The following is a 13,607-nucleotide window of genomic DNA, read 5'->3' as shown; positions in this document are numbered from 1 at the left end:
AAGGAATAAGTGGACGGAAATGAGTTCCCAAGATATTTACCTTGGGAAAGTTATAGACAAAGTCAGGAAAAAACCCCAAACGTCTTTGTCAAAATAATTGCCAGAATTGGTAATTGCCAGAAATTCATGAAAAAGTTCTCAAAATCTGCTGCCACATAATTTTTACGTCTTACGTCATAATGAAAAACTACAATAAAAAAAAAAAAAAAAAAAATTTTAGACGAACTTTTTTGGACCAATTAAAATTATGCATTGTTAGTTAGAAGCTGTTTAACCCGTATAGACGTTGATATGATTTTTTTTATTAAAAAAAATAAAAAAGAAAAAGAAAATTTTGAAAGAATAAAAAGATCTTTTATCTTATAAAAATTATTTCTGTATTAATTTATACTGTTTTATTAAATAGATATTTTATATGTCAATATGAATATACAGTTTAGTATGTAAATTCACTTACAAGAAGATTTTTTCATCAAAATTCATTTCACACAATAATTTTTAAGGATGACATTTAAATTTAATTAAACACCGACCGACAAAGTCGCTAAGCATTCGAATAGGACAAAATATTCTTAGGTGGAAAGTTACAGTCAAACTGCGGAAAAAAACGGCAAACATCTTTGTCAAATTAATTGCCAGAATTAATAATTGCCAGAAATTCTTGAAAAAGTTTTCTCAAAATCTGCTGCCACATAATTTTTACATCTTCAGTGATAATGACGCAAAAGAAAAAGAAAAAAACGTATTTTTAGACGAATTTTTTATGCTTACCAATTAAAATTCATCTCAAAAATAATCGTAAGGTCGAAATTTAAATTTAATTCATCTCTACACATTGACGAAAGTCGCTAACCATTTGAACAAGAAAGATTACGTCCGAACGAGATATTTAGGAATTCGTTTATTTTTAGAGATGAAATAAAATAAGATAAAATTAAAGTTAAAAAGTTGAATAAAATATTGTTAGAATATATTTTTTAATATTATTTTTATTTTAAAATTTAAAAAAATTAAATTTTTTATTTTATTTTATATAGAAATTTTAAAAAATTATAATAATAAAATAAGATGAAATAAGATGTAATAAAATATTTTTTGAAAATAAACGAGATCTTATAGACGAATAATTTCGTCCTCAATAAAGTGTTCATTCGAACATGTACTAAGTCGCTCGCTCAGAAAAGAAATAACCAATCAAACGAATATCTGTTACATCCGATTGAAAAATTGTCAGGATAATAAGTTATTAAAGTTTGCTGGAAATTGACTTACCATTAAACGACTTTATTTACAACTTTTATGTATAAGCAAAATTCTATAAATAAAATAAATAAATCGAATTTAAAGATTTTTCAAAATCTTTTCATCGCTTCTCTAAAAATTGATAATGTTATTTTATATATTTTATTGTTTAAGTTTATTTTTTGTCATATTTTAATGGCTTTATTTTTATAAAATATATGTCTTGTATTAAAATAAAATATCTAATTACGATCTAACAAAATTATATAATGCATCACATACCGATCGTAATGGAGAGTGGACTCATTCTGATGCTTATAAAAATTATATAAGTAATATCATCTTTTTTAATTAAACATATTTGAATATTTGTAGCAATATTAATTCTTTCTCTTATGTGTAGGAAAAAATGTTTGCCTTACGTACTAAATTTACGTTTGATCAAAATTCCTAAACAAGTGACGTTGACATTTTTATAAAAGTTCTAGGTCCACCACATTTATGATATTTGAGGGGTTTCTATCATTATGTCGAGCCTTCTAGTTTGCCCTTATCGTCTAACAATGCCTCCAACACATCTATATTATTAGAGATAGCGAGGTATGACATCAATAAAATGACGACAAGGCAACATAAGCTAGATGCTCAAATGAAATAAGAAGCAGACATGTAGATGCTATTGAAACAACAAGATCATCAACAAGAGGAGTTCATGAGAGAAATACAACTCCAAATACAGATGTTTATGCAACAATTCAAGCCTCCATGCAACTGACTTACATTATATAGAATTTACAACTCTTTTTGTATCATGAACACTACTGTTTTATTTATTTAGTTCATACTTATGAGACTACTTTTATGTTTATTGAAAAAATTGTAATGCATTTTTTAAGATATCATGTATGTGTATTTACTTTTTCATTATTGGGTAAAATCAAAATCTTACTGTTTGAACGACAAGCAACCGTTCGAACATAGTTAGTCAAACCATTCGAACGATCACAAAGAATATTCGAATGTAATCCATAATCGGCGTTTGAACGTCAAGTGGATACCATTCGAGCGTAATAAACATTTGAATGCTTTCTGATGACATCAAACATTACGTCTACTTTCGAAGACTATATTCCATGTTTGAACGTCATCTCCTAGTAAATCATTCGAAATTTTGAACATATCATAATCCAATCAAACATTTAACGTAATATGTTTGAACATAGTTGTATTTCGACTACTAAATTTAACGTTCGAACATTTTTTCATGTCAATGCATTTGAACGAATTTATTTCGATTGGCCACTCAACCTAATGCGTTCGAAAAAACTTCACAGTCGAATGTAATGATTTTATCAGTTGACCATATATATGAAATGAAATTTAATCGTCCAAAAAATTTTTTTGTTGGAATGCTATCGAACGGTTTTGTTCAATTTCGTCTCCAAAATTATTTTTTGGGATAAAATTTAAATTATCGTCCCAAAGCATTTCTGCTAAGTTATTGGCCACTAGTGTAAAAACTTTGCTTTGACTCTTGACTGGTGATGTGTCTAATATGCGAACTATCTTGTGAGTATGCCTGTGCATAAAGAAAAATGATTTACCCAATATTTTTTATAATATTTTATATAATTATATTTTAAATAAAGAGTATTTTATATAAAATATCTTATAAAAGTTTTATTATTTTATAAAATTATCCTATTATACAATATATTATATGTATATCATAAAAGGATTTGGCCCATTCAAACCGAAAGGCCCCGATATAGGCCCACCCAACTAAAGTCGGGTTCAACGGGTCAAAACCCATAACAGGTTCATTTAATCTAATATCGGTCGAAACCGATCACCCGAAAAGAACAAGCGCCTGCTCCAGAGCTTGTCGACGTTGACGGTGGGGCAGTAGAACTTGTTGCAGAGCTTGTGGAAAACGTTTGAGGATCTACACAAACAAAGTGGATCGCATGCCGATTCCGAGACAAAGAGGGCCTTGGAGTTTGAGAGATTACTTGAAGTTGCAAAACTGAGTGCAAAAGAAATGGAAGATAAGATGGCTTCCCTACAAGAAGAGCTCAAGGGCTTGTATGACAAGATTGCTGAAAATTAGAAGGTTGAAGAAGCACTTAAGACAACTGCAGCAGAGCTTTCTACCGTCCAAGAGGAATTGACGCTTTCAAAATCCCAAGTGCTAGACATAGAGCAGAGACTTTCCTCAAGAGAAGATCTTATAAATGAACTGACCCAAGAGGGAAGTTTTGGGGGATTTAGGCTCTGTTTCAAGGTCAGAGTTTGTTTGGTTGAAAGAACTGGAAGGATAGGTGACGGGTTCTTCCTTGGGCAACAAATAAGCAGAGACTTCAATATCACCGTTGGAAACTCCATTTTTTAGTTCCGATGTTTGGATGGGCTGATTTTGGGAGATGTTGGAGTTACAAACATCACGAGATTGGAGATGAAGCTCTCCATAAAGGTAAAGTCACAAAGAAGATGTTGTCTGATGAGTTCCAAGGTTGAAGATTCCAGAAAGGACGCCAGGATATTTCTCTCTCTTGAAAGATAATGTCACCGGGTCGGGTTAGTTTGGATCCAAAATAGCATTGGGCGGGCCGGGTTGCAGGCCTACTTGTGAGCCTTCTTATGTTTTTTTAACTTGCTTTTATTCATTCAGTCAACAGATGAATTTTCTATTTTTGTTAAGAGTTACATACAATTCAAGGTGTTGTTGTGGAGCATATATTGTAAGCTGTATTTCTATATTTTGATAACTTTGTTATTTCTTATCAGGGGATTGTAAATGTTCAATTAGTGTACTCTTTGTCTTGAACAATAAGTTTCTCTTATTTGTGTAATTTTTCTTTCTTTTCTGATCATAATTTAATAGCCAAGAAAAAAAAAAAGAAAAACACAGAATCTTATGCTCTTGGTGCTTTGTCTCTGTGTTTATAGTTCTGTTGCATGAGTGTTTGTTCTTCATACTCACAAAACATTTTATCATTTTCAGTTAGGCCAATTGATGAAACATTATATTTTAAGTGGTTTTTCAATTCAGTTTTGCTGATATTGGCAATGACTTGGGCTGGATGAATGAACCCCTCAATATACAGTACTGCCAAAAAGTTTTGCAGCCTAGGATTTATCTACAGCAGTATTGCTTTGTGCTTTTCTTTTGCTGTGTCTTGGAACCTAATCTCTGTCATCAGTTGAAAAAAAAGCACACTAAAACAAGTGGTTTCGCTTATAAGTCTCCAATTCGGGTCAGGTCGGGTCGGGTTAGTTTGGATACCAAAGAGATTATAGGGCTTCTTCATTGGAATTATCTTGAATCAATTGGAGACTAAGGCCCGGTTCGGATACACAAAACAATTTCATCTCATTATTATTAACTTTTCTAAACTCTCACATAAAATATAATAAATAATTCAATTTTTTCAAATTTTAAAATAAAAATAATATTAAAAATTTTTATTTTAATAATATTTTATTTAATTTTCAACAAAATATCTCATCTCATCTCATCTGAGCTGTGTAACCAAACGAAGTCTTATAATGGGCAAAATGATTCTTCTTATCCTACTTTTGGTATTATTATTTATTTTTAGAAAACAATCAATATTTACTAGATCTGTAGTGTTTTTATTTGCATATGTAAGATTGTTTTGTTTTGTTTGCTATTGCTAGCTTTAATTATTTCGGTTATATAAAACCATTAATCAAGAAATGGACTATTCCCAAAAATACTTCAAAAGCCCAAAAGAAGTTGTATGTTATTTTTCAATATTTTACTACGGGCTGGTTCAGCCCAAAATAATATGGGTTTTATATGGATCGTGCACCACTTGAAGGCTTAAAACGGAGCCCAATAAAAGATAGAGATTAAAGGAGCCCAAAATATTTGTTTCCCAAAGCAGGCCCAAACCAAGGATTTGTGCTATTTTAATGGAGTCGGAATGGGGCATTCCTAGTTCATAGTATCTATAAAAATAAGTGAAAAACAAAACAAACCATTAAAACGATTAAATAGAAGAGACAAGAGTGAGGAGAGATGGTGGAGGTGCAGAATTACTTCATGCACTGACAAAAACAGGCTATGCACTGTGTAGATTTGGGCAGATCAGAGGGAGAGTAGTGGCTATGGAGATCGCGGGATTGGAATGTCAATTTAATTTTTTCAAATCTTACATAATAATAATATTAAAAAATAAAATTTTAAAATATTTTATTCAACTTTTAATTTTTATTTTAACTTATTTCATCTGAACTTACTATCACACCTGGTGAGTCTTAGACCAAAAAGAATTGGCAAAGAGAAGCAGCTTGAGAATAATGAATCAGTGAAGGGGAGAGAGGGATTCACTTGGGCAGACACATGAAGGATACTTACTCATTTTTTTTTTATATAAAAACGTAGAAGTGAGAGAGAGAGAGAGATTGAAGAGAAATAATGAAGCCTTGTAAAAATAGGAGGGATAGTGGCATAGATTAGGAGGTATGTGGTCCATGTCTCCTATCCTTGCTGTGAGAACCACTGTTCAACTGAAGTGATCGAAGGTTTGTCTGATACAACTTAATATTGTCCTTTCTTTCCATCATTTATAACAAAGGGATAGATTAGGAGGTACTTGGTCCATGTCTTCTTGCTTTGTGACAAATGAACATAGGGCTTAGAGGTAGTACAACGTAATCTTGCCCTTCATCTTTTCCTCATTTATGTTACATTAACAGCTTGCCGATTTTATTTTGATTGTACCTAACTATTACACACACAAACACGTATATCCAGCTAGCTCGGGGTTTAAATTCAAGGTATCTTGAAAAACACGAAACCAAAACGGCTCCAAAACGGATGCTTTGTTGATAATATGTATTTTTCGATCATTTTCCTGCAATTTCGTCTCACTTTTTTGTTAGCATAATGAAAAGAACCTTAGGTCTATCGCCTTCCATTCGCTTACAACCGCCACATGGGCCTTCACTTGTTTGGCCATCTGCCTAGACTTTACGGCCACCATTTTCGAATATCCCTTTCAACCGGTGATTGTGGCCAGCCTACGCGTCTTGATGGTTTTGTGTCTTCTTCTACAAGGTAGTTATCTTTCCTCTCTTTTTTAGCAAATGGGTATTTGTCCATATTTTCTTTATTAAGGAAATGAAAAAGATCGAACTGATGAGAGAGAGAGACCGAGCTGATGAGAGAGAGTTGATGGGAGACAGAGAGACGACTCGAGAAGTGAGAGATAGAGAGAGTTGATGAGAGAGAGAGCTGATGAGAGAGAACATGTGCGTTTAGAAAAAAAATAAACAATTCATTTTAAATCTAACGTGGCATGAACGACTGCACGTTGGTTGTATCTTCCAACTGTATATAGAAGAACTGTATATATATATATATGTTGGGTCGAGCATATGAGGTAAATCTTGAGTGGGCTTTGGCCCAGTCCCCCAAAGCCCAGCTACATGCGGGTATTTGCCCGCATGCTCCCTATTTGCAGACGAGGGCCCCGCCTCGACCAGGTGGCGGTTGGAAATGGTGGACGGAGCCCGCCGCCCACTCCTAATTGTAGCACCGAATAGGATTGCAACAAAAATCGTCTTTTATGACGATCATGAAAATAACTTATTATATGTATGTATATAATGTATATATATGTATGTGTAAGTATATATATGTATTTCATTCATTTTTTAAAGTCCTCAAAATATGTTTCGAATTCTAGTAACAAAAGTACTATTCATATCTTCGTCAATTTCTTCAATAACTTAATTGGGATATTTCTTTAAGTGCCCAAATCCGTGTACTCAAGTAATTTCATCGTACTTTTTAGCAATTTAAATCAAGCTATTTACTTTTGATAATATACTCGATCGATATGCTCGTCACGATAAATTACAAGCAGAACATGTGGTACTATTTTAATGGTGAAGTCATAAATGATAGTGCAAATTATAAAATCTTAGGTAGTTCAATTAACGGTACTTTTGGTTACTAAAGATGCATGCTACAATAATAATTTTTTTTTCAAAAAAAAAAAAAGAAAAAAGAAAAATTAAACTCTACTTGTTTTTACTTTGGTTTAATTCCCATCTATACTAACAAATGAACAACCCTTTTGAAGTACGGTTTGATTAAATGAGCATAGTATATTCTAAGCTAAGTTATTCATGATAACAAATATTAAGGAACTATTTATTTTTATTTTTCTTATTTCATTTTTTTTTTAAATGCACTATTGTATTTAAAAAACATGTTCTCTTCTTGGTACTATTTCGCACAAAGTGCGCTTGCCTCTCTACCAAGGCAACACGGACAAAATTTTATCTTGTATTAATTTTTTTGTAGAATATATATATATATATATATATATAGAATAATAATAGATATACTCTTAAGGATGACAAATTCCGCACATTTTATTTAAAAAAAATGGAGTCCATCATTACAAAAATAATTTTTTATATAGATCTCATATTTATCTTACTTTTTTTAAAAAAAGTGCCCGAAACATGCACACTATAAGACTGTAAATATCATTTCTAACGTGTGTGTATATATGTGTATATGTATCTATATTTATTTATTTCAATACTTGGTAAGATTAATTAGCATGATCCTTCAAAATTATTTTAAAAAACGTTAATTATTAATTTAATCCATGTGGTTTATCTTTTGCCTGAATTATTGATCTTTGGATCTCAATTCTGGCTTTTTCATTCTTGAACTTTTATTTGTTCATCAAAATCACCCTGTGAATATTCACTTACCAAGCCCTTAGTTATGTTGTGTAATCACCAATAATCATTTACCACATATCTTTTTGTCCGACCACGTGCAAATTTAAAATGCAAAATGATGTTGAAAATGATACGAGAATTTATTTCAAAAATAAAAAGGAGAGCATGTTTACTTATGATAAAATCTTTTTGTTATATCTTTTAAAAAATATAAAAGGGCGTACAAAAAAAAAAAAAAAACAAAAATCTTTTTGTTATATCTTTTGGGTTTGTGTTTTCTATTTTTTTTTTTAATAAAACATGTGCATGGTTCTGATGTCACATCAAAAGGATCATATGAGCGGTAAGTTTCGGATAATCAAGTAATATTATTCAATTTTTTTATTGATAACAAAAGTCTTCATATGCTTAAAAGAAAAATAAAAATAATTTTATAATCTGACATATTGACCATATCAAGTTGTGCATATACATAAAAAAGAGAATAGTGGAACTTTTAGAGTATTCTCAATGATTCATTTATCTTATCTTTCAAAATACATTACCAAAACTCATTTTTTCTATTTTACATACTGATTTTTATAATAGGTCAATGAATTTGCAAATGAGAGAAAAAAATAATTAAAAATATTTTAGAATTGTGAACAGTATTCTCTATATCTAGAAGATTGCTGTAGCAAAATGTAAAATAAAGATCAAAATATATAATCTATTATAAAGGTCTTTTGATCAATTTTTCTTTATATTTTACAGAAAAATATATTTTACATGAGATATTATAAATGCTCTTACAAAGGATAGAGGATGAACCGCCCGTAGCCCAACTCGACAGGATTGGGTTGGAGTGGCGACCTCCATCCTTTCAATCAAGGCAATCAGGCATTCTGTGGAGAAATGGATGGAGGGTCTCCCAGTCTAATCCAAACCACTGGATAAGCTATAGATCGGGGTGGAGGGACTCCATCTCCACCTCTATATTGGAGTGGATACATGAGATATGACTCCTTAAATTAAACACTCCAAAAAAAAAAAAAAAAACAACTGACGTAATTTGCTTAGAAAAAATAAATTAATGAAGCTGTGACGAATTTTCTGGGCAAGAACATTAGGTTGGTTCCGCGATGGTTCTATTGTGCCGCTGTGGCTTGTTTCGAGTAATATAAAATTTGAAGAAATCTGTAAATCTAAAAGAAAAGTAAATAAATGTAATACTGAAATAACCGAAGAATAAGAAACACGAGAGCCAGACGAGCCTGATAAATAGCCGAGGATAGCGCTTCCCTTAAACTGACACAAACACGCTCAGTTGCACGTGCAAGGACACCCCAACCACGTATGTAAGAGTACTACCATTAGATTATAAATATGCATATGCATCTATATATTTATATAATATGATTTTAAATTAGATTGTATTGAATTATATATTTGTATATATCTATTTACATATTTGTATAGTTATGAACAGTATTTTTACAAATTTAAAGATGCACTGTTCACTCTTCAAATTTTATTTTACTATTTTTTTTATCTCTCTTCCGACAAATGTTATTTTACTATTCACTCTACAAGTATTATTTTATTATTCACTATACAGATGTTATTTTACAAATGTAGTGGATGTTAATTACAAAATATATAAAAAAATAATAATTTTAAAAAATTATTAATAATATTTTATTATTACTTTATCACAAAGATACATAATCTAATATGATATTTTTTTTATATGTAAAATTATTTTTTAAAAAATGTGAATTTACATATGCATAGAGTAACCAATGCTAATGTAAGTATAAAGGTTCTTAGAAAAACCCAAAGAAAACATTAATATTCATGTTAATTAACCCTCGTTTAGAAATTAGAAAAAATGCAAATAAAACTAAATAATTATTTATTTTATTTTATTTTTTATTTTTATTATTTTTTTAAGACGGTACAATAAAGAGAGAGAGATGGATGGAGTATATAAGCATCCAAAGGCCCATATCCTTCACTCCACTGCCCTGTTTGTTTTCACTCTCAGAGCACACAGACTCAAGTGTGCGCCAGAAACCAGAATCTCCACCCTCAAACCCAGAGAGATTTGGAGAGAGAGAGAGAGAGCGGGTGTGATTCATCCATGCATTAATGGCTCTCAGTTGCAAAGCGTGATTGCCCTTTCCCTCCCTTTTCTCCTCATTTCCTTCTCCCGCAGACACATTCTTTAACAGCAGCAGAATCACAATTAAAACCCACCCTCTTCTGTGACCCTGATACCTTATTTTCCTTTTCTTTTCAATATTTTTTTTTTTCTTTCTATCTAAAGAGCTGCACATACATAGAGAGAGACGTCGATATAGAGGAATGGAGCTCAGCAAGGTAACGCTGGAGATCTTCTCCAAGCTGGAGCAGAAATGGCTCTCTCACTGCGAGCACACCAAGAAGACTCGTATTCTTAGCATCGACGGCGGTGGAACTACTGGCATTGTCTCCGGTGCATCCCTTATTCGCCTCGAGGATCAGATCCGCCTCAACACCGGCGATCCTCAAGCCCGAATCGCAGATTTTTTCGACCTCATTGCCGGTACTGGCATCGGCGCCCTCCTCGCTGCCATGCTTTCCGCCGACGACGGTACCGGCCGCCCTCTGTTTTCCGCCAGAGACGCCGTTAACCTGATCTCTGCCAGAAACTCTGAACTCTTCAAACTCAGGCTTGCGGGATTATTCCGCCGGCGCCGGAGATACTCCGGTAAGAGCATGGACAAGGTGCTCAAGGAAGTGTTCAAGAGAGAAGACGGCACGGTCTTGACCTTGAAGGACACGTGTAAGCCTATCCTCATTCCTTGCTTCGACCTCAAGAGCTCGGCACCCTTCGTTTTCTCCAGAGCCGACGCGTCCGAGTCGCAGAGCTTCAACTTTGAGCTCTGGAAGGTGTGCCGTGCCACATCAGCCACACCGAGCCTCTTCAAACCGTTTAATCTGACATCCGTTGACGGAAAGACTTCATGCTCCGCCGTAGACGGCGGCCTCGTGATGAACAACCCGACGGCAGCGGCCGTCACCCACGTGCTCCACAACAAGCGCGACTTCCCTTCCGTAAACGGCGTCGAGGATCTGTTGGTCCTTTCGCTAGGTAACGGCCCGTCGAGTGGTGCTGGCTGTGGACAGAAAGTAGTCCGTTATAACGGTGAGTGCTCGACGTCTTCGGTGGTTGACATTGTGCTTGATGGAGTTTCCGAGACAATTGACCAGATGTTGGGGAACGCCTTCTGCTGGAATAGTACGGACTACGTGAGAATTCAGGTACCGTGTACACTGTTTTACATTCTTTGCTTTACTCTAGGAATCGGATCTGTTTGGATGGCTAGAAAATGCCAGAAACATAAAGAAATAAAAAGAGAGCGCACTCCACTATAAGCTGGTCTGTTATAATTCCTTGGTATGGTTAAAGTGAATTTGAGATTTCTCGTGATTAAACGTTCTGTTTTACTAGTTTATCTTGGCAACCAAACACATTTGCGATTTTTCTTCTGTTTTACTGACTGGGTGAAACGTGGGCAGGCGAACGGTTTGTTAAGGGAAGAAGTGATGGGTCCGAGAATGGAGGAGCAGGAGGAGGTGCTGAAAGAGAAGGGGGTGGAATCGTTACCGTTTGGCGGGAAGCGGTTGCTGACGGAGACTAACGGGCAGAGGATCGAGAACTTGGTACAACGGCTTGTTGCATCGCGAAAGAACAGCATTCCGCCCAGTCCCTGCAAGGAATCCGCCGTTAGCCCCCTCGCTACTGGCCGTTAGTTAGGTTGTTTTTTCTTTTTCTTTTTTTTTGGTTCTCTATTTATTTTTATTTTTTTGTTTTTGTTTTTCTGTGTTTTGTTAGAGACATTGGAACCAACCTCAGGTTCAGTCAATGTTTCGGAGTGAAATAGCAGTTAATAATAACCTTTTCAGTTTATTTTCTCTATGGCTCTTTCTGTCGTGTCCCGTCTTAATTTGAATCGTTAAAGAAATACCAATAAATAATTAACAACATATTGTGATTTTATATATACACGTAATTCATGCAATATCCATTACCCCAATAAACTACCTAATGGGGGCAGTCTAAAGTAGTAATTCTCGAAAATATTTTATTCATAAAGAGATTAAACAAAAATAAATTTATAAATTGATGTGATTTAATATGATAGGTTAAATTATAAAATTATTTTTATTATAAAATAGATCTAAAGAATTTTATAAAATTTCATCAATTTATAAATTTATTTTGTATAATCTCGTCTGTAACATTTCTCATTCTCATATTCATGAAAGCCGAACTTTACGAGGGCTTTGAAATTAGTATAAGCAATGGTAGATACATTTTAGAACTAGAATGTCATTCATTTTGAAAAATGTGAAATTTATCATAAAAGAAAGTTTTTATCCTATAAGTCCCATATTTTTTCTATTCTTTTAAGAAAGTACACGGAAATTACATGTTTTTAAACTGTAAAAATCATTTCCCAATTATTTTTCATCCATAATCTCTTCAGTTTGCCCCAATTACTATTTAATCTAATAAATTTTAGACTTATAAGTCTCTTTGGAGGTTTGATACTCTTCATTGTAAAACGAGGTCAAAGGAAATAACTCTTTATCATTTATTTGTTTACGGAAATGTTAGGTTTACAATTTTTTTATTATTATTAAAATAAGTCTATAAATTGATATGATTTATTAATATGTGAGATCTAATTTGTAATAAGAAAATATATCATTTTTTAAACATTTTGTGACCTATGACGTATTTCTTGTAATTATGCCAAGAATCATAGCTTTGTAAAGCTACCAGCCGGTCGGGTGAGTTCACCATTTTTACACCAGCCACTATGAATCTGCCACGTAAGCATTGCAGCAATCACAAATTTATACCCGCATGCAGTAGATTACACTTTTATATTTGATTTCTGATATCTTTCTCCCATCGCTTTCTCTCTCTCTTCAAGCACATACTCTCTCTCTGCCTCTCCCCTTTTCTTTCTCCTCTCCCCTCTTTATTTCCCTTTCTCTGCAACTCCCAAGCTCCCTATTCTCTTTCACGTTTTTTCCTTTCACGGTTGCAAACACAAGTTTAAATCTTTTCAGAATAACCATAACCAACCCAACATTAATTTTTTTTAAAAAAGTAAATTCTCGACATTACAATTTTAATTAATACCTATCAAGTTCCATGTACAAGATCTGGTCTATAAATTACAAGTTACGAGAGCATTAACCACATTTTGGTTGCCAAGAAAGTACGAGAAACGACAAAACCATTTTTACATAACGAGCAGCACACTGATTCAAAAATTTTAATCCCAAAAATTGCTTCGAAAGCCAAAAGAATAACATACGGTAATCAAAGGGAGAGAAATCACCTCCAAAGGCACTGTGGATTCGAGGCCTTGAACGAGAAGTGAAAGCGAATGCTGAGCTTTTAGTGGATTCATAGAGAGAGAGGGACTTGCAGGCAACGGGAATGGAGTAGGGAGAGAGAGAATAGATCCAAAAGTGTAATCCAGTGAACGTGAGTGTAAAGTATAGTTTGCTAAGTCTCTTACGTGGCAAATCCTTAATGGCTGGTGTAAAAATGATGAACTTACCTGACCGGTTGTGAGCTTTTTCCTACT

General features: G+C 33.5%; 1 protein-coding gene across 1 annotated transcript; it reads left to right on the top strand.

Moving 5' to 3' along the window:
* The first annotated feature begins 9,961 nt into the window (after positions 1 to 9,961).
* On the top strand, positions 9,962 to 11,922 carry LOC121263856 (probable inactive patatin-like protein 9). Its single transcript, XM_041166936.1, has 2 exons — positions 9,962 to 11,259; positions 11,518 to 11,922. Exons 1-2 carry the CDS (start codon positions 10,321 to 10,323, stop codon positions 11,749 to 11,751), a joined length of 1,173 nt encoding a protein of 390 aa, XP_041022870.1. The 5' UTR covers positions 9,962 to 10,320; the 3' UTR covers positions 11,752 to 11,922.
* The last annotated feature ends 1,685 nt before the right edge of the window (positions 11,923 to 13,607 follow it).

The sequence above is a fragment of the Juglans microcarpa x Juglans regia genome, chromosome 4S, assembly GCF_004785595.1.
Source record: "Juglans microcarpa x Juglans regia isolate MS1-56 chromosome 4S, Jm3101_v1.0, whole genome shotgun sequence".
Classification (NCBI taxonomy): Eukaryota; Viridiplantae; Streptophyta; class Magnoliopsida; order Fagales; family Juglandaceae; genus Juglans; species Juglans microcarpa x Juglans regia.
Note: the sequence above shows the minus strand (reverse complement) of the source record. Positions and strands in the feature narration are given on the sequence as shown.

Coding starts and splice junctions, on each gene's coding strand:
- LOC121263856 (XM_041166936.1), top strand. CDS start 10,321: ATGGAGCTCAGCAAGGTAACGCTGGAGATCTTCTCCAAGCTGGAGCAG. Junction 11,260..11,517: donor CGGACTACGTGAGAATTCAG/GTACCGTGTACA, acceptor AAACGTGGGCAG/GCGAACGGTTTGTTAAGGGA.